The 26,157-nt window shown below is 38.4% G+C and overlaps 2 protein-coding genes and 1 long non-coding RNA gene across 7 annotated transcripts in view; all 3 read left to right on the forward strand.

Moving 5' to 3' along the window:
- foxp4 (forkhead box P4) overlaps positions 1-6,278 on the forward strand; it is a 114,376-nt gene extending 108,098 nt beyond the window's left edge. For all 3 annotated transcript variants that reach the window (XM_078798742.1, XM_078798744.1, XM_078798743.1), the window contains one exon: positions 1,413-6,278. In XM_078798742.1, coding sequence (XP_078654868.1) covers positions 1,413-1,560 — 148 coding nt within the window. In that variant the 3' untranslated portion in view covers positions 1,561-6,278. The remainder of the gene's footprint in view (positions 1-1,412) is intronic.
- Positions 1-26,157, forward strand: part of LOC131105876 (uncharacterized) — a 265,039-nt gene that overhangs the window by 181,090 nt on the left and 57,792 nt on the right. The window lies entirely within an intron of this gene.
- mdfi (MyoD family inhibitor) overlaps positions 18,826-26,157 on the forward strand; it is a 58,551-nt gene continuing 51,219 nt past the window's right edge. For 2 of the 3 annotated variants that reach the window (XM_078798444.1, XM_058055080.2), the window contains exons 1-2: positions 18,826-19,263; positions 21,156-21,351. In XM_078798444.1, coding sequence (XP_078654570.1) covers positions 21,201-21,351 — 151 coding nt within the window. In that variant the 5' untranslated portion in view covers positions 18,826-19,263; positions 21,156-21,200. Of the gene's footprint in view, positions 19,264-19,569; positions 19,701-21,155; positions 21,352-26,157 lie in introns of those variants that run through there. The other variant, XM_058055082.2, reaches the window with a different exon arrangement.

Raw genomic sequence — 26,157 nt, forward strand, 5'->3', positions numbered from 1 at the left:
GATTCTGACAGTATAATAATAATAATAATAATGATAATAATAATAATAATAATAATAAATATGAGTTGCTGCTTCCTCTGAATATATTAAATAAATCAAATATAATAACACCACCACTTGATAACCAAGGCCTATAAAGCTATGGATTATTTTTTTTCTACAAATGATTTAATTTTTGTAAAAATCCATATTTTTTCTTAAATCTCATAACAATATTTTATCATGTTTTTCATGATTATTGTGTTATTTAAAGGGGTATCGCACTCTTTTTTTTTTATTTAGTTGATTCATGTGATTGATTGACACTAGTAAGTTGAACATCTCTCCAAGAACTAGTTCCATAACAAAGCATTGCCTTTATATTATTATTATTATATTCCAATAATCATTTATCATAATTACATATTTTAATTGTGAATTTAATTATACTTTCTTATAAAATGGTAAAAATATTAACTCATTAAATTTTATTCATTCATTCATTCATTTTCTACTGCTTATCCTCACAAGGGTTGCTGGCGTGCTGGAGCCTATCCCAGCTCTCTTCTACACCCTGGACTGGTGGCCAGCCAATCACAGGGCACATATAGACAAACAACCATTCACACTCACATTCATACCTATGGACAATTTGGAGTGGCTAATTAACCTAGCATGTTTTTGGAATGTGGGAGGAAACCGGAGTACCCGGAGAAAACCCACGCATGAGAACATGCAAACTCCACACAGAGATGGCCGAGGGTGGGATTGAACTCGGGTCTCCTAGCTGTGTGGCCTTGCGCTAACCACTCAACCACCGGGCTGCCAAAGTTTGTCTATATGTGCCCTGTGATTGGCTGGCCATGAGTCCAGGGTGTAGAAGACAGCTGGGATAGACTCCAGCACGCCAGTGACCCTCGTGAGGATAAGCGATAGAAAATGAATGAATTTTCTAATTCTGATTAACAATATAATAATACAGATTACAGAAATTATTAATAGTAATTATTATTGTTGTTCAGCACATCCGCAGTAACTAAGGGTTTCCTTGTATTCTTTAAGAAGTAACTGAAATATAATTATATTTTAGGAATATTTTTGCAAATTTAGACACATGAATAATGTATATTAAATAAAACTGTCAAGATATGATTGATGTGAAAAGTCATCATTTAGGTGTATTTATAATAACGTCTTTATGTTTAAGATCCTTCCCATTCGGGAATTACGTCTCTTTATGTGGAATATGTCTTTTTATTTTATTTTACTTTTATTTAATGTATCTTTTACTTTTTTTACTTGCTTTTATTCAACTCATTTTTTTCTGTAAAGTGTCTTTGAGTATTTTGAAAGCGCTATACAAATAAAATGTGTTATTATTATTATTATTATTATTATTTTTCAATGTTTACATGTGTGTGTACCTCCTGCAGCCACCCAGTGCACGTGAAGGAGGAACCCACTGAGATCGAGGAGGACGGTCGGCCTATCTCCCTCCTGGCCGGGGTCACACACAACCTGCCGTTGTCGTGCGACGACCGCGACTTGGAGGAGGACCTCCCCACCGAAGATCTGGAGTAAGATGGATCCAGGAGGCGGGGCTTAGCGAGATCAGTCCTGAAGAAGAAACCATAGCAAAAAGAAAAATAACAAGAATGTTTTATTTCCTTTTTTTTTTTATATATATATATTTGTTGTTATGAGCAAGCAACCAAGGATGATATTGAGAAACTCCAAACAGGGTTTGAAGACCTCCATTACTTTTAGACGCAAAAACTACTCTGTGGAGCACTGCTTTAACTTCCCATGTCTCTTCAAAACACACACACACACACACACACACACACTGGCGCACTCCTTCACGTGTCAAAACCTCCTCCTTGGAGACCCAAAGAGGTTCGGATCCTCTTTTTCCTCCTCACTCGACGCCCACATCCAGGATCATGTGTAAATAGATTTGGAGCATCTGCAAGGGGAGGGGCCTCTCTTCACTCCGCCCCTTTTTGGAGTCAATCATTTCATTTACTTCAACCGGATCCAAACAGAACTTGAGGGTGTCAGGATGGGACGAGAAGACGGATGCTTTCAAAGAATACCTCGAAGTGTGCTCTCGCACATCCATGTCTCTCCATCCCTGTCTGAGGGAAGGGACCGGGGATGGGGGTGGGTGGGGGGGCGAGCGTGGCCCCTTACACGGACATCTTTTCAGCTTTTATCAAAAACAAAAAAAAAAAAGAAGACAATGTCCCAAGCACCTGAAAAGACTGCAAGAAGAGGAGCATCGGATTTGGGCTGCAGGGATGAACTTGGGACACCAGTAGAAGAAAATAGCCAGGAAGTGTCTACAGAAATATTGTGACAAAAAAAAAAAAGGAACCTGTCGATGATATGGAATATAACAAGAAAAAATGTGTGGTAGCTTTCTTTGTCATTTCCTATTTTGGTGATGTTATTATCATTCTTTATTTTTGACGATCATTATTTTTCTGTTTCGATGTACGGTATCTTTGCTGAGGATGCTGTTTTATTTTTCTATTGTTTTTTTTTTCACACCATTCCTAAAGAGTATGAAAAAAAAAAAAAAGAACGCGCAGTATTGTCCCCGCTCCCTTTCAGTGTAGCAGGCTAGAAATTTGGAAATAGCACTTAAAAGGTTACCATTAATCAGACAGATTATTTAATAGCAGTTTTTGCTTTTGTTTTATTTAGTTTTGGTTAATTCTGTCTTATTCGCTTATTTTGGTTCTTTATTTTAGTTGAGAGATATCAGTAACGCTTTAAAACAAATGTATAAATATATATTAATGCAGTCATAGAATACCTCATCCCACTAAAAAGTTCCAAATTCACAAGAAACAAAAGGGGGGAATTGTTTTCGTGGGACACCAAAACGTGGCTCCGTGGTTGTGATGAGTTGCTGCGTCGATGCTAGCCAGCATTCACTGTGTGCGTATGTGTTCAAGGAATATAGCACGTGACATTTGGAGATTTGGGTTTTTTTTTATTCCATGAGCATTAAAAAAAAAAGTATCTTCATAGTGCCGTGCCAAATTGAACGGTTTTTTTTTTCGAATATCCGATTCTCACTCCCGCGTTGTTTTTGTTACAGGTAACCAAAGAAATATTTAGAAAACCAAAAACCCTGTACTTTATTTTAACCTTCTTATTTTTTATTATTATTTGAGCCCCCTCCCTTTTTGTTTTATAAGAACTGGCCAAAAGACAACAAACCAGGAGTTTGAGCTCTTTTTTTTTTATTGTGATTTTTTTTTTTTTTTTAAATATTGCTTGGAAGTTGAACAGGACTTACAGTGCTCACCATTCCCGCAAACCAAAGTGTAGAAGCAAACTAACAAAATTGGACATGGAAGCTTTTCCCATCAGATATGAGGCCAAATATACAAAGGAGTATCACACTGAAAAAGTTAAATCTTTTTTTTTTCCTGTAATATTGAGGCTTTATCCTATTAAATTACACATTTTTTAAAAACATGACATGTGATAAAATTACAACAAATATTTTTCTCACAAAAATATAACATAATATTACTTCATTAATTTGAACTGCAACTATCTTCACAAAAAATACATTAGATTATTCTGTTATTACATTTTTTTTCATGGAAAAAAAACAAAATATCCAACACCAAAAATAATTTAGTCTCATCAGTTTTTTTATAGTATTATAGTCTTGTAGTATGACCATATCTTTTTCATAAAAAAAAAAAATTATTTTATTTTCATTATTTTAATTTTATTTAATGTCCTGAAAATTACATTTTAGCAAATTTGCAAAAGATAATTATTTCAATTTAAAAAAATTCTTTGCAGTGGGCCCCAAATACTCCTTAGTACAAATAAGTATTACCAATATGCACAGTTCCTCTGAAAAAGACAAAGAAAAAGCACTTAGAGGTGAAAGCCTGTCTCTGCCATGCTCAGGCTAAAGTGTGTTCCAAACACAACCCCCGGGACTAACTTATTCCAAATATGTGTAGCAAGGAATCTTTTCCACGAAGAGGGAACAAATACAAACAACACTCAGAAGATAAGATGTAAGAAGAAGACGAAAAAATTCACATTTTCCTAACTTTTGCACTTCATACCATTTTCTTATTTAATTGATGAACAGATTTCTTAAAAAAGAAAAAGAGCAAAAAGACAGACCAAAAAGAACACTACCTCCTTTTGGAATATTTTCCCCCTTGCATCCTTCCTCAATAACAACAAACGCCAAAATTTTGGCCCCGAAAAAAATCACATCACTAACTGTAAAGACTACCTCGCCGTAGCTTGAACCTGAAGCGCTCTCTCTCTCTTTATCGAAATGTCAAAGTGTCACTCGTGTGAAGCATGATGGGATGTCCCGTCCTTTCGCCAATGTGCTGTTTTCGGGGATGTGACGGCACAATTTACCCTACACACTCACTTCCACACACACACACGGGGCGTCACACAAGCATCGAAAGCAGGGCTGCGTGGGTTCGTGCAAATAGAGGCTCTGACCAAAAATATCCCAAAGACCCCCCCCCAAAAAAAAGCAGTGAAACACACACACACACACACACACCAAGAGGAACTGCTGCATGGAGCGGTTTACGTAGACGATCTCGTGCTTTAAGGTACACCTGTAAACAAAAGTGTTTTATAAAGATTGTTCGCAGGTCACCGTGTAACATTTCTTAACATCATAACCTGATGTATTATTGTATATTCATAATTGACTTATCTCTCCAGGGGGCATTCTTTCCTTTTCTTTTTTTCCTTTTCATTTCCTTTCCTGCACCTGTTCAACTGTTCCGATTGGTATACTATACTGTACTGCTAACGCTGAAGTATTTATCATATTAAGTACAGCAGGTATCTTGGTTTTAATAGTTTGTTTCCATGTTTTCGGTTCTTCATAAAAAAAAAAACGTCTGGGACGCAGATCATTGTTTGGGTTTTTTTAATGTATTATCGCTAAAGGAAAAAAAAGATTGAAAAAGTTAGATCAGTGGTTTTAGGTAAGACCTGTTTGTATATTTATCTTAGCTATAGGTCTATTTTGATACTTTTTTTGTCTCTGTACTGCATTGATGCGTTTTTAAGGAAAAAAAAAAAAAACACAAATGGATGAACTAAAAAGTTACTTCATTATGTATTGATACCTCAGAAGAACTTTTTTTTTCTCAAAGACAGGACCAAAACCTCTGAAAAGGAAAAGTGTCAGAATATTTAGCCTCTCTCTTGCTTTAAAAAAAAAAAAAAAAAAAAAATATGGAGTGAAGTTTTTGCCGGTCCTTTCAGGTGCCAATATTGTGTCCCAGTTCCCTGTGACCCCTGACCTCTGTCATTCCTTAGCTGACCTCTGGCCTGCAGAGCTGTCAATTATCTGCAGGCGGGATCGGGAGGGGTGGCGTGGTGGTGGGTGGGGGTTGGGCGTGACCAGTCACACACCTCCCTCTTTTAATCCCGCAGAGGCAGATCAAACGCTGACCCTCTTGCATTTATTGATGCTCCTCCTCTTTTGTGCGTAGTCTCAGTACCAAAACGTGGACCGGCATTTCTGAGATCTCAGCTCATCATCGTCTTGACGACCAAAGTCCAAACTTCTTGAACTGTAACCAAACCGATACCTTAACCAAACACAGAGCGAGCTACTTCCAAAAGTCTCCGTTGAGTCTCCGTCGCCTGCAGATCTCATTCGCTGGTAGCTAGCTAGTTATCTCGTGTACGTTTTTTGTGTGATGGATGGCGTTAAAAAAAAAAAAAAGGAGCCTCAATCCTGACGTGTGATTGGACGGTTCTGAGGCATCACTTCAAGAGGGGGGAGGGACTATTAACGAGTCAGAATGACCACTTTAGCTCTCCTCTGGTTAAACCTTAGGAATGTGTGTACATTTTTCAGCAGTGGCTTTTTGTGTTGTTACTTAGTTTCACTTTATGCTTTATTGCTTTTTTTGTTTGTTTTTTTTTTGTTTGTTTTTTTTTTTTGCTATTTCTTGTTATTTGGAAGTGTCACCAGAGTTTTTAAGAGGCGGGGATTGGGTGGTGGCTTTTAAGACACAGAGTGGAGCCCCCACCCCGGGTAGCCATGTTAATGCCAGTCACTGCCCTTTCTTTCATGCTGTATAAAACACACACACACACACACACACACACACACACACATATATCTGTGTATTTGTAACCTGAATCTTCTTGTGTCTGTCCATGCAGACAATAAAAAACTGTACAGTAGGTCTAGTTGCATGTAATCTGTACTAATTATTGACAATGGCATTATAAAATGCAATAAAATACTTATTACACTGTCACACGTCGTGTCCTTGTTGTTTTTGATGTATTATTATCACTATCTATAATAGTTCATTCTAATGTATTCATACATTTGTTCACTTCCTGCTTTCCATAATAGTTTTTTTGCACTATCTATAATAGTTCATTCTAATGTATTCATACATTTGTTCACTTCCTGCTTTCCATAATAGTTTTTTTGCACTATCGATAATAGTTCATTCTAATGTATTCATACATTTGTTCACTTCCTGCTTTCCATAATACAGTTTAAGGTTTTTTTGCACTATCTATAATAGTTCATTCTAATGTATTCATACATTTGTTCACTTCCTGCTTTCCATAATACAGTTTTTTTGCACTATCTATAATAGTTCATTCTAATGTATTCATACATTTGTTCACTTCCTGCTTTCCATAATACAGTTTATGTTTTTTTTGCACTATCTATAATAGTTCATTCTAATGTATTCATACATTTGTTCACTTCCTGCTTTCCATAATACAGTTTTTTTGCACTATCTATAATAGTTCATTCTAATGTATTCATACATTTGTTCACTTCCTGCTTTCCATAATACAGTTTAAGGTTTTTTGCACTATCTATAATAGTTCATTCTAATGTATTCATACATTTGTTCACTTCCTGCTTTCCATAATACAGTTTAAGGTTTTTTTGCACTATCTATAATAGTTCATTCTAATGTATTCATACATTTGTTCACTTCCTGCTTTCCATAATACAGTTTTTTTGCACTATCTATAATAGTTCATTCTAATGTATTCATACATTTGTTCACTTCCTGCTTTCCATAATACAGTTTTTTTGCACTAACTATAATAGTTCATTCTAATGTATTCATACATTTGTTCACTTCCTGCTTTCCATAATACAGTTTAAGGTTTTTTTGCACTATCTATAATAGTTCATTCTAATGTATTCATGGATGTATAACATATTGATCATAAATATGCAAGCAAGGTTACACCGGAATACATGTTTGGAGTTACACAATTCCACATGTCCAAAAAGGAATTAAATCCTAACCATTCTTTTACCTCTGGAACAGAAATTACTCATAAATATGTTTACTTCCTGTGTTTAATATGTGCTAGATACCGAAATATTTAATGATGGAAGCAGATGAGAAACATTCATTCATTTTCTACCGCTTATCCTCACGAGGGTGCTGGAGCCTATCCCAGCTGTCCCAGCCAATCACAGGGCACATATAGACAAACAACCATTCACACTCACATTCATACCTATGGACAATTTGGAGTGGCTAATTAACCTAGCATGTTTTTTTTTGGAATGTGGGAGGAAACCGGAGTACCCGGAGAAAACCCACACATGCACGGGGAGAACATGCAAACTCCACACAGAGATGCCCAGAGGGTGGAATCGAACTCGGGCCTCGTAGCTGTGAGGCCTTCATGCTAACCACTCAATCACTGTGCAGCCATTATAAACTTTTGTAGTGATAATAATAATAATAGTAGAGCTAACACGGCTGCACAGTGGACGAGTGGTTTGCGAGCAGGGCCCACAGTTACGAGACCCAAGTTCAATTCCACCCTCGGCCATCTCTGTGTGGAGTTTGCATGTTCTCCAGTTTCCTCCCACATTCCAAAAACATGCTAGGTTAATTATCAATAATAATCCATAGGTATGAATGTGAGTGTGAATGGTTGTTTGTCTGTATGTGCCCTGTGATTGGCTCGCCCAAAGACAGCTGGGATAGGCTCCAGCACCAGGATATGATAAGCAATAGAAAATGAATGAATGAATGAAGAGTAGTGTTACCAGATTGTAACGTTATTGTATTTAATGGTAACTAGTACTACTACACTATGTTAATTTGTGTCCAGTTTCTCCTTATACAGATTGAAATATGTACTAATACATTTATGAATGTGTCAATATTATAACATAATCACATTCCAAAACAAAAAATATATATATGTGTTGCTATGACATGAAATGCTGGGGGTGTTGTGATACAGAAAACAGCCACCAGGAGGAGTAAACAAACCAGACAACACAAGCAAGCATGTCACAAACACCCACACAGCAACAAATATGCACTACACAGTCCCGCCAACAGGGTGCGCCAAAGAGTTCACCAGAGTGAGTTGTATTCAGGATGGGCTTAGCTCCACAGTTTGTCATCAAGTGAAGCCACCAGCAGATTGAGAGCTGATGGAGATGCTTCAAACTAGTTTTAGTCACCTTGTGCGATACTTTTCCATCTTTTTTTGCGCTTTTTTTGCCGCATGCCCTGCAGCTTATCTTTGAACCTCGGCGCTGCACTCTGGAAGCGATGCCACAGGGAGGCCTGCATGTTTTTTTTGGGTGGGGGGGAGTTGAAACTTTGTTTAATCTTTTGCTTTTAGGGAACTTCTCTCAAGTCACCTGGGAGGAAATTCACTCTTGACACTGAAATCCTGCTGAATTTTTTTTTTTTTTTTTTTTTTTTTTAGGAGAGGTCTGCTACAACATAGAAGAGCAGATATAAGGTACATTATGAGGATATATCCTTGCACAAGTTGAGCCAGGGTGCAAAGCAACACATAAAAAGGTTGTTCTTGGCGTGCCACGGTCGTGTTTGGCAGGGTTCAACTCTGGCTTTATTTCTAAATGCTCATCTGGACTGAGTAAACATGAGGTGTGCGGATATGGCGGCGTTCCTACTAGTACTGCTTGTACGCTTTTACATCGCTTTTATACACATACCGGTTTTGAACGTGCAACGCTCAATCGGGATGTGTGATGTGTGTTTGTGTGTGGCGGCGTGGTGCGACCGGTCCAAGCATCACGGAGAGCACTGAGGTCCAGCCAGACCCTGTGAGTCACTAAATAAATGTACTGTACAGAGATCGCTTCTCTGCTCTCTCTCTCGCTCCCGCTTTCGTTCCGGCCTCCCAATCTTCTTATTCCCACCGCCGTGTCCGAGGCCGCCACTGTGGGCCGGCCTCCAAACAGCATGTTGGCTCACTAAAAACACAACATTAAGTGTGTAACGACAACTGCAACTGTCATCACATTCATCCAATATACTGTGAAAGGATTGGGAAACCTGTGTTCCAAGTGGTAGTACTACAACACTCAGTATGGTGGTCAAAGTAATGGTAATGGTAATGGTAATGGTTTTATTTCATTTGAACATGCATCAGATTACAATTGAGTGCATCCCATAATCAGTTCCCAGTTCCACATGTCCAAAAGGAGTAGGAAGAAGCAAAGCTTATTAAATCCTACCCCTCCATCTGGTACTTTTACAATCAGTAACTGTTGCATTTGTTCACTTCCTGCTTTCCAAATATTTTTTAGTTTTTTTGTTTTTTTTAAATAATGTACCTCGTACAAAAGTACGAGGTGATATGACCATACAATGACATAATGGTACCAAAGTACTAATCATAATGCACTTTATATTTTTCTACTACAGTACTGTCTTCTAAGCCTAAAACGCAGATGGCAAACATTTCCTGTGTGAACTAACTTAGTATTTAATGTAACACAATTCCCAGAATGCACTGCTGTAGCTGGTCTTTTAATGGCAGTAATCACTAGGTCGTTTTAGTACTGTTTTTTTTAGCCAGCAGTATATTTAGCATTAGCAGACATGCGCAGACCTCACAGCTAGGAGACCCGAGTTCGATTCCACCCTCGGGTTTGCATGTTCTCCCCGTGCATGCGTGGGTTTTCTCCGGGTACTCCGGTTTCCTCCCACATTCCAAAAAACATGCTAGGTTAATTAGCGACTCCAAATTGTCCATAGGTATGAATGTGAGTGTGAATGGTTGTTTGTCTATATGTGCCCTGTGATCGGCTGGCCACCAGTGGTGTACCCCGCCAGCACCCCTCCCCCTGACACTTGTAAGGATGAGCGATAGAAAATGAATGAATATGGAAGTTGTTGCACCATTTCTGTGAAAATGTGATGAAAGGAACCCCTGGGCCGCACTTTGGACACCCCGGTTTTACTTCTATAATATTCATTCCTTCATTCATTTCCTATGGCTTATCCTCACAAGGGTCGCGGGTGGGGGTGCTGGAGCCTATCCTAGCTGTCTTCGGGCGAGAGGCAGAGTACACCCTGGACTGGTGGCCAGCCAATCACAGGGCACATATAGACAAACAACCATTCACACTCACATTCATACCTATGGACAATTTGGAGTGGCCAATTAACCTAGCATGTTTTTGGACTCAAACTCGGTTCTCCTAGCCGTGAGGCCTAAGCGCTAACCACTTTCCGCCGTGCAGCCCCCTGGTAAAATTGTATTCATTAAAAAAAATTGTAAATTATTACATGATATTGCATAATAAATGCTTCCATATATTTAAGTTAGAGACATGCATTGAGTGTATAGCCATCATCAAATGCACCGAATATGCACAACTCAACAGTGGATTGTTTTGTAGCTAAAATAACCACAAAAAATGTTGACCTTAAACATAATTGGGTCATTTTTGGAAGAAAGCTAGAATTTCAAGAAAAAAAAACCACGTGGAGAAGAGGTCAAGATCATACACATACATGTAAATACACATTTCACCATTTCAGAGAAGGGGGGGGAGACCACAGCTGCAGAACAAAAGCATCTTTGTGAGTGATTGGAACCACATTTTCAACCTCCTCCTTCTCCTCCTCCGCCTCCTCCTCCTCTCTCCCATCAGAATGCGCTGAACTCCTCCAACAATCCACATTGAAAGTTTATCATAATTCTTAACAGACACTTGCCGGGTGCATGTGGCTCTCGTTTGACGTTCCTGCTCACAAACAAACCTTCTTATTCTCACATGCGCTGGTGAGGTTGTAGGGCAGTGGAGCAAACCTCTGCTCCATCCTCCTCCTCCTTCTCCTCCTTCTCCTGGTTGGGTCAACTTTCTCTCTCTCGCTGATGACTCTATTGTTAAAGCTGCAGTTCTTCATTGCTTGGCATGGATCCCTTTTAGAGGACAGCCTGTCCTTGTAAACACTTTTTCACTTCGATATGTACATACCTGTATCTTTCGGCAACAGTTACTGATTAATTTTTTTATTTATAAATTTATAAAACAAGAAGAAATCTTATTATTGGTTCCAGAGTCAAATTGTCACCATCATAAAACTTTTATTGTGAATACTTTTTACCTTTCCTAACTGGCATACAAACGTAAAAATAATAGAAATTTACTTATTTTACGTTACTTCTCTACAAGAGAGGAGAAATGTGACATCAGGGAAGAACTAAATTTGAAACACAAAGCAAAACATTTTAACCTTATGGCTCAGATAATCGTCCTTTCTCAGGACGGGTCCACTTTTAACTGGAAAATGTTATTTTAAAATGATTATTAATGTATTATTTACTTGCCGCCTCCAGAGAACATACTAACTCCTTATTTGTAAAATGACAAATACTTCAACTTGCTGATATAGTTCATCTTCAAACAGCTAAAATAATGCATAATAAAATAACCAATTAGCTAAAAATGTCATCCAATATGATCTCAGGGAAAAACTAAATTTGAAATACTTCTATGCTAGGACTATGTTAAGAAGCCAGTATGCGGAATCAAACTATGGAATGGATTGAGTAAGGAAATCAAACAATGCACAACGATGAGCCAATTCAAGAAACAATACAAGCAGTTGATGTTTGCTAAATACAAGGATGAAGAGTCTTGAACCAGTCATGATGTGCTATATATATCACTATATTGACACTTACTATGGTACCCATTATGGCATTGGATGCTCATATCACCGAGTACTTCGGTACGAGGTACATTATTTTAAAAAATTAAAAAAAAACCTTAAAATGTATTATGGAAAGCAGGAAGTGAACAAATGTAACAGTTAGTGATTGTAAAAGTACCAGATGGAGGGGTAGGATTTAATAAGCTTTGCTTCTTCCTACTCCTTTTGGACATGTGGAACTGGGAACTGATTATGGGATGCATTCAATTGTAATCTGATGCATGTTCAAATGAAATTAAACCATTACCATTACCATTACCATTACCATTACCATTACTATTACCATCCTTTTACTCCTAGGAACCATCTTTAACCAAGAGCCACTCGGATTGATGCAAAACAGATAAGAACTTTGGAGGTACCAAAAAAAATACCAAGATATGCCTCATTCTCATGCTTAATGTTGTTTTTGGTACCGTGGTTGATACTCGATGGATGTATTTTTTCTCCAGCGTGTACAAATACTGCAACAATGTCTTTAGCGACAACAGTGGCTGTGGAGTCATAATTGCAAGATGATTTGATCGAAGGGTTGGAGGTGAGGAATGTGGAAGGACGCTGTCATATTTGTCTGCTTGCCGCGCTCAGTCGCAGGACGGCGGGGCCCTGTCCACCTCAGAACCAGAAAACCAGAACCATACTAAGTACGCCTAAGAAGCACAACACCTCTGTGTTAAAGGTCCAATCACTGATAACTCAATCAGTCGGTGTAATAAATGTCGTTCTGTGTCTGTAGCTTTAAGGCTTATTAGCTATGTTAGTGGGTGCGGCTCCAAGCTATCGTGCATTTTATCCGCTTTTTAAGTAATACACTGTAACTCTGCACATCTGATATAATCGATGCTATGTTGCACATACAATTTATGTCCTCCAAAAAGAGGACACATGTCCTCCAAAAAAAGGACACATGTTATGTGAGCTTCATTTCAGTCACATTTTAATAACAACATGATGCTAGATCAGCCTGTTCACTAAAAAAAAATAGCACAGCTCCACAATATATAGTAATATTTTAAGATGTGTAGCGAAGCCTGTGTTTTTTTTTTGTTTTTTTTTTTTTGCAACATTGTCCACGAGACAGACTCATCTATCTCTATAGTGTGGGGTCAGAGACGGTCGATGGGGGAAGGAGGTTTTTCCCTTCGTGATGTCATCAATCGCCAGAACCACAAGTGGAGCAAACAAATGAGGGAATTTATTTATTTTTTAATGTATCATCAATTTTGGCATAAAACCGACCTTTGATACAACAGTATGTTATCCCTTTCATGCCACTAATTAACTTTTCCGTCAAATTCTGGTGATGACTAAAGGGAAGAAGCACAGGAAGACAAATCTCATATCTAAACCATACGATTTATAGTTTTGTGTGTGTTGTTTTTGCAATCCCATCACATTGATGACAAAAATGAAAAGTGTGATGAAAGCCATAGACCTGGAAAAACATCATATTGCAACATAACAAAGTGATTTGCTCATCTCTGTCCTGACTGCTCAGTACAATATGGCGAAAGAATAAACAAATAAAGAATAAGAATAAAATGTCGGATACACCACGTTGTCCGCAGCCTAAATATGAAGTCCCATTACTATGAGAAGAAATATTTAAAACATTGTGGTGACGTTGCTCTTTCTTTGGGCAAACAACAGTAACACACAATAGGAAGGAAAAGGGGGGTACCTACTAATACCTACTAAATACGTCATACACTACATACAAACGTATAATATTTACAAATATTTACAAGGCAGTTTAGCAATGCATGCTGGGAAACAGGAAATGCTCCCAGCAATGCTGTACAATATCATACAATGATTTTTTTTCCCCAATGATTATTATTTGAAGTTTAGTTGTTGTGATTCCCCTTGGGGAATCTTCCTCTCTTATTCCGGTAAAAAGCCATAAACAACGGCAGGTTCTCGAACATTACGAAGCAGTTGTCTCCACTGAGTCATCCTTTGTACACATGTTACTAATGTGCGGCGCTGACAGACGCTCTATATCAAAAACACAGAAGGTCAAACCGGTCTTGGTTGCGCTTAAAGCGGCGCTCTGAGCTCGATTTGTGTTCATTTGTCTGACCGATTGTTAGCAGGCCACTTCCTGGTTCACTGAGGATGAGGATGTGTGAAAATTATTCTTTTTTTTATCCAAGAAGGAATCACAGAACACTGTGTTTATGTTTGTGCGTACAGTCATACTTTGTTTTTTGTATGCACCAGTTTTTGTAAGATTTGCCTTGGTTTTCGTACACTGCCTTGGTTTTCATACACTACTTCAGAAAATGGAACGCAACAAACTAACCAGTGACCAACTTCAATCAGATGTCATTCAAAATGGTTTTTGTATGCACCAGTTTTTGTAAGATTTGCCTTGGTTTTCGTACACTGCCTTGGTTTTTGTACACTGCCTTGGTTTTCATACACTACTTCAGAAAATGGAACGCAACAAACTAACCAGTGACCAACTTCAATCAGATGTCATTCAAAATGGTTTTTGTATGCACCAGTTTTTGTAAGATTTGCCTTGGTTTTCGTACACTGCCTTGGTTTTCATACACTACTTCAGAAAATGGAACGCAACAAACTAACCAGTGACCAACTTCAATCAGATGTCATTCAAGATGGTTTTTGTATGCACCAGTTTTTGTAAGATTTGCCTTGGTTTTCGTACAATGCCTTGGTTTTCATACACTACTTCAGAAAATGGAACATAACAAACTAACTAGTGACCAACTTCAATCAGATGTCATTCAAAATGGTTTTTGTATGCACCAGTTTTTGTAAGATTTGCCTTGGTTTTCGTACACTGCCTTGGTTTTCGTACACTGCCTTGGTTTTCATACACTACTTCAGAAAATGGAACGCAACAAACTAACCAGTGACCAACTTCAATCAGATGTCATTCAAGATGGTTTTTGTATGCACCAGTTTTTGTAAGATTTGCCTTGGTTTTCGTACACTGCCTTGGTTTTCGTACACTGCCTTGGTTTTCATACACTACTTCAGAAAATGGAACGCAACAAACTAACCAGTGACCAACTTCAATCAGATGTCATTCAAAATGGTTTTTGTATGCACCAGTTTTTGTAAGATTTGCCTTGGTTTTCGTACACTGCCTTGGTTTTCGTACACTGCCTTGGTTTTCATACACTACTTCAGAAAATGGAACGCAACAAACTAACCAGTGACCAACTTCAATCAGATGTCATTCAAGATGGTTTTTGTATGCACCAGTTTTTGTAAGATTTGCCTTGGTTTTCGTACACTGCCTTGGTTTTCGTACACTGCCTCTGTTTTTGTACACTGCCTTGGTTTTCATACACTACTTCAGAAAATGGAACGCAACAAACTAACCAGTGACCAACTTCAATCAGATGTCATTCAAAATGGTTTTTGTATGCACCAGTTTTTGTAAGATTTGCCTTGGTTTTCGTACAATGCCTTGGTTTTCATACACTACTTCAGAAAATGGAACATAACAAACTAACCAGTGACCAACTTCAATCAGATGTCATTCAAAATGGTTTTTGTATGCACCAGTTTTTGTAAGATTTGCCTCGGTTTTCGTACACTGCCTTGGTTTTCGTACACTGCCTTGGTTTTCATACACTACTTCAGAAAATGGAACGCAACAAACTAACCAGTGGCCAACTTCAATCAGATGTCATTCAAAATGGTTTTTGTATGCACCAGTTTTTGTAAGATTTGCCTTGGTTTTCGTACACTGCCTTGGTTTTCGTACACTGCCTTGGTTTTCATACACTACTTCAGAAAATGGAACGCAACAAACTAACCAGTGACCAACTTCAATCAGATGTCATTCAAGATGGTTTTTGTATGCACCAGTTTTTGTAAGATTTGCCTTGGTTTTCGTACACTGCCTTGGTTTTCATACACTACTTCAGAAAAGGGAACGCAACAAACTAACCAGTGGCCAACTTCAATCAGATGTCATTCAAAATGGTTTTTGTATGCACCAGTTTTTGTAAGATTTGCCTTGGTTTTTGTACACTGCCTTGGTTTTCGTACACTGCCTTGGTTTTCATACACTACTTCAGAAAATGGAACGCAACAAACTAACCAGTGACCAACTTCAATCAAATGTCATTCAAGATGGTTTTTGTAAGATTTGCCTTGGTTTTCGTACACTGCCTTGGTTTTCATACACTACTTCAGAAAATGGAATGTAACAAACTAACCAGTGACCAACTTTAATCAGATGTCATTCAAAATCAATGGGATTCTCTGAAATAGATCAAGAATACCGTAAACTGATACTAAGAACTGATGAATTATTGTAAGCAGTACAGATGTCCCTGTGTTTTGTAGTACTTGATCCAAAATAAATAGGGTTCTACCTAAAATACATTTTATTTTGAAAATGTAGCACAAGCCTGGATGGAGACCAACCCTGCATAGACTAGACCGACACCTGGAGGTTGCAGCTGATGAGAATGTGCTGTTTGATTGATGTGCGAAGGCGTGGGCGAGGTAATTTGCTGCAGCAAATCTTGTGCGGTCTTCTAGACAGCCTCCATTTTGGTTAACAACCTGATGGCCTCCTTTTCAATTGGTGTTCTCAATCACTCACCTGAGCTTGTGAGGCTTTGACACCGAGTAGCTGTGCCTCTGTTTGCATGTGTTTGATTTACGGTTAAACTGGTCAGAATTTATCTCATTTTTTGGAAATTTCATAACTAGAGTTGACATTTTTTGATCCAAAAGGTCCCCTATTATGCAAAATGCGCTGTTTAATGATGTTTGTCAGTACTGTACATGTAACATGCTAACGTTGCTATAACGTAGTATCCTCCTGTACCATTCCTTAATGTTACATTATTGTATGTGATGAATAATATCTTTTACGTTATGCAGTGTTACAGTGTATATGTTAAAAGTGGATAAAGTGCATTTCTTGGACAAACACGTCATTAGCATTAAAGACAAGAAAATGACATGTTCATATGTTCACAATGATAACATGTGTTGGAATGAGTATGATATAAAGTACACAAATAAATGACCACAAGTAAGTTTTTTTCACCATAGCTACACTATATGAGTGAGCAGTAATCGTTCCTCATTAGGAGGAGGAGGTAATTACTCAATATAACAGTCTGGCTCACAGTGTCATCTTACAAAGAATGGTAAACTCATCACACAGCAACTTAACATTCAAACTGTACCTAGGTACAACTAAAGGGACCTTTCCGTTATTCATATAAGTAGTTCAGAGATTTTGGTTATTATAAAAAAAAAACATTGAAGTTGCTAGATATCATCTCTTAAATGAAACTCTTATAGGCTACTTTTGTTATCATCATCATATCTGTCAAAACAAATCTAATTTTAGTTGTAGCAGACATGGAAATAGATTGATGAACTGAAGAAACAAGGGTTGTCTGATCATTTCTTTCCATTACTGTATTTTAAGTTTTCCCATAATGCCTTGTGTCCAAGCAAAGCATTCATTGGTGCCGGCGTGGGTGCTGCAATGATGTCAGCCTCCCTCTGGGCTCCTCTGGCTCCCTCTGGTGGACATTCCAAAAACATGCGCGTATTTTGTGATAAGGCTAAAACATGTTATATCTATTTCAAGTTTGGTTTAATTATTATTATCATCATTTTAGCTTTCTGTACTCACATTCTACATGTTTGCTGTTTCTTAAAATTATGCATTTTATTTCAAATTTAAGTCCACCTGGAATGCACCCGATACCGAGACCACCATGCATCGATAATATCGATATTTGCACATATCTGCCCAACACTAGTTCCTTACTGAAAGCTTTTTTAAAGTCCAGCATCAAGTCTAGATTTTGTCCGACGTTCTTAAACTACACTCTAGAACAGGGGTGGGCAAACTTTTTGACTCGCGGGCCGCATTGATATGACAAAATTTACGGGGGGGAGGGGGGGGGGCAGACTATATATTTTACACGTAACAGTCCACCTGGTATTATTGTATCTGTAAAATTGTCATGCAATCTGCTATTATTATTTATTATTTTATATTTATATTTAAATATTTTTAAAATAATAAAATATTATAATAATTACAATAAAATTAAAATAATAATAATTATATTATTATTATGTAAAATATGCAAATATGACAGTAATATGATATATAATTAATATAATAATTAGCATTAATAAAATAATTATAATAATCATAATAGTTCTAATAATAATTATACTAATCTAATAATAATAATAATTATTATTATTATTATTATTATGTGCTTGTGTCCCTTTTTTCAGGAGCACTTTGTAAACAACAGACCATGTCAAAAAACGAAATTGATAAAACCATCAGAAGGTTGGCTCAGGCCATGATGCCAGGTTGTATGTTGAGTTTAAATGAAATACTTTGGAAAGATTGGGCGGGCCGTATTCAAACACTTGGCGGGCCGGATGTGGCCCCCGGGCCGTAGTTTGCCCACACCTGCTCTAGAACATGAAACTTCAAATAATACGTAATATGTGATCTGGAAAACCCCCTACCAGCATGATGCAATGCAGTACAATTAAAATGTTGCATTAAATTATTAGCTCTCCGACAGTGTCAGGGAAACTTTGTTCAATGAAAGGAACCCAACCAGATATCAGAGGAATGACTCACCCTGATCCACGCCGGCTGTGGGTGCTATCTACCTGCATTGCAAAGTCTATTATTAATGCAAAAACATGTGCTTACTAGACTCATAATTCATACCAGTGTTAGCTGTCTGCTTGGCTTTAAGAGGTAATTATATGACAGTAGAGCCTGGAGGAAGCACAATCACTGCTGCCTTGCTCTGGTTTCCTGTCCAATTGCTGCACCGTGAAGGCAGCACATACCCAAGCACATACACGAAGACGTCACGTCATAAGTCGCCTTTTTTTCTTAAATACACGCGTGGGAAAGAGAAAAAAGGCTGCAGTCACAACTTTTTTTTTCTTCACTAAGCTACCAGAAAGCGTCCCAACATCTGGAGAAAAGAGGGGCGAGCCGGAGAAAGTTTTGAAGGAGGCGGAGAGGAAGAGAAAGAAGATCTCAAGTGGAGAAAAATGCACTGAAAATGCACTGAAATTCTTTTTGGAGCTCTCTCCGTGGGCAAGATTCGTGGAAGTGTGCATTGATAAGAGTGGACCCCCACTCTACCCCCCGTACGAGGAGGGGAAGGAGGTCTGCGATGGTCCAAGTCCACCTGGAGAGGTCAGAGAATGAATTAGAGTAAAGATCTTCTCCACATCTACACACAAGGTGAGTGTTGTTATTGTGTAGCTAAAGCAGCCTCGATGGCGGATAAAACCGAAACTTCTTCCCGCTGGTTTCTTTCTTTTTCAGCCTGGGGGGGCTCGTTTAGTGGATTAGCGTCAAAACAACAACATGTTTGTCTCCAAACTGTCGTAAAAACGCGAAATGTCAAAGTATACGGAGTTTGAAAACGGGACGTGTTTACTCAAATCTCCTTATTCGGGATTTGAAACTTTTAAAACTTCATAACGTCACTTTTTATGTGTAGTCCGTTATTATGTATGAGTATTCGAACATATTGAAGTGTTTTTTTCAGATGTTTTGAAGCAAAAGTCATCAAGGTAGTATGTCGGCGAGTGAAACAGCGGGAGCGCGCAAGCAGCTGTCCAGCTGAGGGGCAGGCGCGCGCCCAACACACGGTCGAACGTGACTCAGCTTTTACGGTATTTTTCATATAAATGTGAAATATCTTCATCTAGAGCCATTATCTTTGACTGTGATCACACTTGGACGTGTTTCTCAGTAATACAAAGAAGCTATTTTGATTATAAGTGGAAGAAACGCATGTTTTGCACCGTGTTTGACTGATGTGACACATTGGATTCAAAACAGGAAATAATAGTCGGCTGACTGTTTTGATGACACAGCAATCTTTGTAGTTAGCCAGCACTAACTAACTTCATCATCACAACACTAAAAGATGGAATGTTCTGCTAAAGTACACCTGTTTTCCTTTTAGCTGTCATCTGTTTGCAATTTATCTTATTTGACATAAGATTGACATTTTATAGTTTTTAAATTCTTTCCCCATTTATTCTTCATTTGAATGAGGATGAAGACGGTCCGTTCCTGGACACCGCTCATCTCTAATTTGTTTGTGTTTTGACAGTAATTTCACCATGGTGAAATGGGTCATCTGTTCCAGTGTCAACTGTCACCATCATAACATTTTTATTAATCGCACAGTTTAGAAACATTCTTGAATGTAAAAATACCTAAACCAATCTGAAGTAACGTTAACATTTTAATCATCATATAAGTGTAAAAAGAAGTGATCCATTGTTTGTGAAAGAATGTAAAATAATTAGCTGCTTTCTGAATGTGGCTATTAAACTATTAACATTAAGCAGAATAATCTTAGTCACACTGTATATTTCCTCCAAATTGTGCTTATTATTATCTGTTCAGTATTGCTATGTTTTGTAGTGAAAAATATATTTTTTAAATCAAACAATGTTGACCCATTTCCAGTTTTACCATTGCATTAGTCACCTGAGACTTGTCTGACACTTCAATTTCATCCAGCCAGTGGACCTTGAACATAGCATTGAGTTGGGCTTGTCAAAGTTCTTACAGTGATCGGAGTAAGTAAGCGATTCCCCGGTATAAACTACTCTTAAAAATAGAAATAAAACTGTATATAGCATAAAATTCACAACCATGAACCACAAAAGTCCAAATAATTTAACTGTACATGACTAAAAACAACAGCACTTTAACTATTACACTCTATTATCGCTGTTACTTACGCTTAGCAACTTAAAAAGGCATTAGACAGTCAAATGTGATCATTTTAGTGACAGCAAAGCATGCTGGGAAATGCATAATCTGCCCATTCTTCCTGCTCACACATCTCTGGGATTTGTATAAAATACTGTAGCTTTCGCCAGACACAACAACTATGCCAAAACAACCATAGATGTACGTAATTCCACAGAAAGTAGCAATTTCAAGACAGAATGAATGTATGCTAAAAAATAATTTTTAAAAAAAGAGAAGTAAAATGTCCAAACCTAAATTAAGTTAGACTTTCGGCCCCCACGATCTAAGACAATAAGACATTGTTCCTGTTATTCATATTTATCCCTGTAATTATATGTGTGTCTCTCTTCCTCCAGGCTAGCGCCTCGGCCCCTCCACCCCCCTCGAAAATAGCCAGGCCCATGTCCATGGATGAGGAGAGGAGTGTTCCAGCCATCTCCCCAGAGCCACCCGATGATGGGGACCCGGTTCCAGCAGCCCTCCAACCCAGTTCACATGTAAACACTACTATAAAAACTGAAACTAGAAGCCCGATCCCAACAACAAGTCGAGGTAAGATAAAGGACTTCCATTAGTCTTTTCTTTCTTTATATTTTCTTTCTTTATATCAGATGATATGAAGTATATCATGTAAAAGCAGGAGGAGACGGAATCACGACCCCTTCAATGAGTGTCAGAAAAAAAGGTTAAAATGGCTCAGGACACATAGAGCATGTTAAACCAAACTTCCTCCATCCTTGTCGCCGCTGTTGTGTCCTTGAGCAAAACAGTTCACCCACCTTGCGTCCAGTGCTGCTCACACTGGTGAAAAATGCCAATGCGTGTTCGTTGGTGGCCATTGGAGCGAATCAGCTTGCATCCTGAAACCCTCGGTGACATTGGTTTGAGACAGAGGTCATTTATTCTTTGACTTTCCTTATTGTGGTTGCTTCAATGTAGTCTGTAGTCTGGCGTAACGTATCAAAGATGAGGTACTTCTACAACATGCCGCTTCTTCTTCACTGGTGCTCACCGTCTATTTCTTCCTAGGCATTGAATTTGCACAATCCGGGGAGAATTGGAATATTAGTCCCGGTTCCCATCGATATGCGAGGCTCGATGCCCAACCCCAAACCACCAGTGTCGAATTCTGTGGTGCAAATCAAAGCTCTATCTGAATGAAAAACACATATCACATCGGTATTTGATGATAACATTCAATAAAGTTGCTGGCTTGAGATTTGTTTGGGATCAAATGGGAAGAATGACTTCCCCTCGTAGACGCCATAGTGACAGATGAAACAGCTGGTTGCGAAATCAGAGGCCATGGATTGGAGCTGATAGGAACCTTGAAGTTCAGCAATGCGTCTCTTGGGAATTTACAAATGAACCCATGACCTTTTGTTTTTGTGCGACTGGTCACGGGGTTGATTCGCTTGAAATGGGTACCAGAGAGGGTGCCGTCACTTCAAGGGGCGTGGCGCACAAACTCGAGTGATTTGCAGCTCCAAATAAACTAAAATATACTAAAAACACATTGAATAAACACGGGAAACTGTGTTGAATAGTTTTTTCTGGTCTGTTGTGTATAAAACAAGATCTGATGACATGCAATATAGTGTGTCACGCAGATGATGAAAACAAAATACAAGATGATGGAACTTACGTTTCAGCTGCTGTGATTTCCAAAGTACCCTTCATTTTGCTGCATCTAAAACATGTACTTTGACCAAACTCAAAGCACAAGAACCTCACTAGGTTCTGAGGACAGAGGGGGCTTAGCCCCCTGGAGATGCACAGGATATGAATGAATGTAGTAGACATTCAAAAAAAATCCAAAAACCAATTAAGGAAAAAGAACCGGGATATAACTTTCCCACTTTTGGACAGATTTAGTAGAGATACTCAATAGTTTTAGGCCACCATTAAATGTACACAAGTACACACAATCTATACTGCAAAACCGCTGCTCAAGCTCTGCAACCATTCTGTCCAGTGGACAGTGATCAATGATATAATAATCATTATTATATTGTTAATTAGCCTATTATTATTACTATCATCATTATTATTCTTCTGATTATTACTACTACTACTACTAGTAGTAGTAGTAGTAGAAGACTAGTATTAGGCTGCTTATTGGCTTGCTTATTTGCCTGCTTTTGCTGTTATATAAAATTAGTCAGGGATTTAAAAAAAAAAATCAATAAAAAAAAAAATTTAATAAAAAAAAATGTTTTTTAATTATTTGGGGGGGCTCAAGAACATTTTAGGGGACTGAAGCCCCCCTAAAATAGGTCTAATGACGCCACTGCTTGACACACAATGTCAACTTAAATTTCTGTGTAATTTCTGAGTTTTATGTCAAAATGGAAGGAAACCTGTTGACTTTCTAAATGCGGTCTTTAACATTACGGCCTTGTAGACATGAAATAACACACCATGGTGTGAAATGTACACCTTTACGCCCCAATTATTCATTGTTTACAGTACATTGCGCAACTTTTATGCTGCAGGGACTTGAGACAGCCGCTGGCTAGCGAACCAATTAGCCTCAAATGTATTAATTTTTAAGCCAAATATGTACCACTTCCACACGGAATTGGAGGACTCCATGACTTCATTCAGTGTTGATGTAAGATAATGTCTTTGTGTTGTTTTGGCTCCACATTTAGGAAAATGACCCCACGGGGAGTGGTTGGCAGAAATCAGACCGCCTCATACTTTAATGATTTTGCCTTTCGTCCTCTCGATGTTGGCTTTTTGTAGATCAGCAGGTCTTGTGTACAGTTGGTAGTACGCTAGAGTAGGTTAGGAGAGCCTGCAGAGTTGTCATGTTGCCATGACGCAACAAAACCTTTTCATCCCCAGCCGATGTGTTATGGTTACTGTATTATATTTGCCACTCGTGTTGGCTACAATCCGCTACATCTAATCGTACAATTGTGGGATTAAACAGAACTTCCTCTGTAATGATAATACCCGAGGGAAGCCTTTTTGAGTTATTAAAAAGCAGGACAGTGTCTCAACATGTTCTTGTGGTTTCGTTGACTGATCTGTGCAAAACCCTCAGGAATCTTTCACAAAGTGGAACTGGGACGACTTCGACTTTGTCCGCCTGACTGCTTGTGTTTGTGTGTGTGTGTGTGTGTGTGTTGAGGGTAGGAAGGTGAGCCAGGGTGGGGCGGAGAGGATTGGTCAGGCTAGCATCGAGACCAACAAGGCCCCGCTTTCAGTGCGCTACTTCACCCCCCCTCCCCCCCGCCCCTCTTCCAACAGAAAGCGCAGGACTGTGGGGCAACACAACACGCACAACTACATTGAAAAACACATCTGACAGCACGCACGCAACACGTACAAGAATGTACCCGATATTTGCCTTGCCAGTACACACATTAAAAGTGTTTTCTCTCGCTGTTTGCCTGAACAGCTCATGACAGCGCGTCGCTTTGACTTCCTAAGAACTTGTGCAAAGACTTGTTCAGCCACCGCCATGATGTCATGCTTAAAGACGCTTTCAGAACACAAATACAACACAAAGAATTGGTCTATGTTGTTGAGGATGGCCTGTCAGCATATTTGTAAACAAATATTTGGATGTTATGACGATACTTAATTAGGACTGACAAATGAAGACAGTGTTAATATGCCTTTAACATGTCATTCTTCGAATGGCCTGCAGGGGGGTGATTATACGAAAAAGAAAATGTGTCTTTCTCTCACTTCATTCACTAAACAAGAAATTTTATCTCTAAAAAATGTTTGTCTTCAGTTGCTAGTCATATTAAAAGTGGAACTGACAAAGTGGATTATCTCGGAGCGACAGTACCGACTCCACGTTCTTGTCGAAAGAAATTAATGACATCTGAAATCAACTCAGCACTTATTTATATATCCCTTATTTATTGTGGGTAATTAGCTCCAGACTAAGTGTATTTCCATGAAAAAGTAGGTTTCCTTATAATAAATTTAATAGTTTCATAATTAGAGAATAGAAAACCTGTCATAATTAGAGCCTTCTACATGTAAAATAACAATAACCTTTGCATTCATATTACCCAATGTATATATTACTCAATATAGTAGATATAATAACAGAAAATAAGCCATTCAAGACATAAATGAAACTCTTCGTTTCGTGTATGTTGCTATGGGAGATTAGTAGGTGGTGGACAGGAAGTGATGTCAGGTGTTCAGAGTTGAGTTTTAGCTTTTAGCTCTACAGTAGCTGGGTTACGGCTGGGTTATTCCATTCATCCGTTTTCTAATTTTCTATGCCGCTTATCCTCACCAGGGTCGCAGCTATGCTGGAGCCTATCCCAGCTGTCTTTGGGCGAGAGGCGGGGTACACCGTCCACTTGGCGCCAGCAATCGCAGGACACATATAGACAATAATTCACAATTATTTTCATACATATGGACAATTTGGAGTCCCCAATTAACTTAATATGTTTTTGGAATGTGGGAGGAAACTGGAGTAGCTGGAGAAAACCCCAACGCGCACAGTGAGAATAGGCAAAATCCACACTGAGATGCCCAAGTGGAGAATCAAACCAAATCTCCCGATTGTGGCTGAAATGCTAACCACTCGACCACCATGCAGCCTGTGTTATCATCATGATTATTATGTTCTTATTATTGGTCTTCCGATCTGGTGATTGTGCGCCTCTCCAAACAGTAACATTACTGACACCTAGTGACCAGTGGTGAATACTACAAAATATAATTTGAATGCATCTTCTGAATGCCTTATATTTGCATTTTAGTTCATTTAGCAATTTCTATGCTTGAATACAAGAGTTTCATGAAGAATTTGACACACACAGAGAGATAGCGATACTATCTTGTCTCCACATAGTCATCTCGCAATGTGTTCACAGCCTTTCCTGCTGTCAGCAAGTGAAGCTCCCCTCAGTGGCTCCAAGGCCACGGAATGGTGCTGTGTTTTGACAGATGTGTGCTCCTCACTGTTGGGAATGCTGCTGTCTCTCTCAGACATGAAGATGCAATGAGGCTATCTGTTTATATAGGAAACCCTCAGCTCCATACGCTCGCTCCTCATTCTTTTTTCACCGCTGGCATCTGCCGGGTTCTTTTATTTTTTTCAATTCCTCGTCTTCCTCGTGTTTTTGACCCACTTCTCTCTTTTGTTGATTTTTGTCTTGCTTTCTGTTATAGTCTTTGTCTGATTAGTTGATTTTAATAGGAGAATTCTAGAAAATAATTAGCAAAATAATAATCTTGTGTCAGTACTTTGCATGTTTGGGGTTTTAAAAGACCTGTTATTAGATTATGATTAGATTATTATATGACTGAATGCATAATATATTTAATAAAATCACATTTTATATTAACTTTATTGTAATCGATACCAAAAAT

This window comes from Doryrhamphus excisus, linkage group LG18, assembly GCF_037039965.1.
Source record: "Doryrhamphus excisus strain RoL-2023G ecotype Guam linkage group LG18, RoL_Dexc_Guam_v1.1, whole genome shotgun sequence".
Taxonomy (NCBI): domain Eukaryota; kingdom Metazoa; phylum Chordata; class Actinopteri; order Syngnathiformes; family Syngnathidae; genus Doryrhamphus; species Doryrhamphus excisus.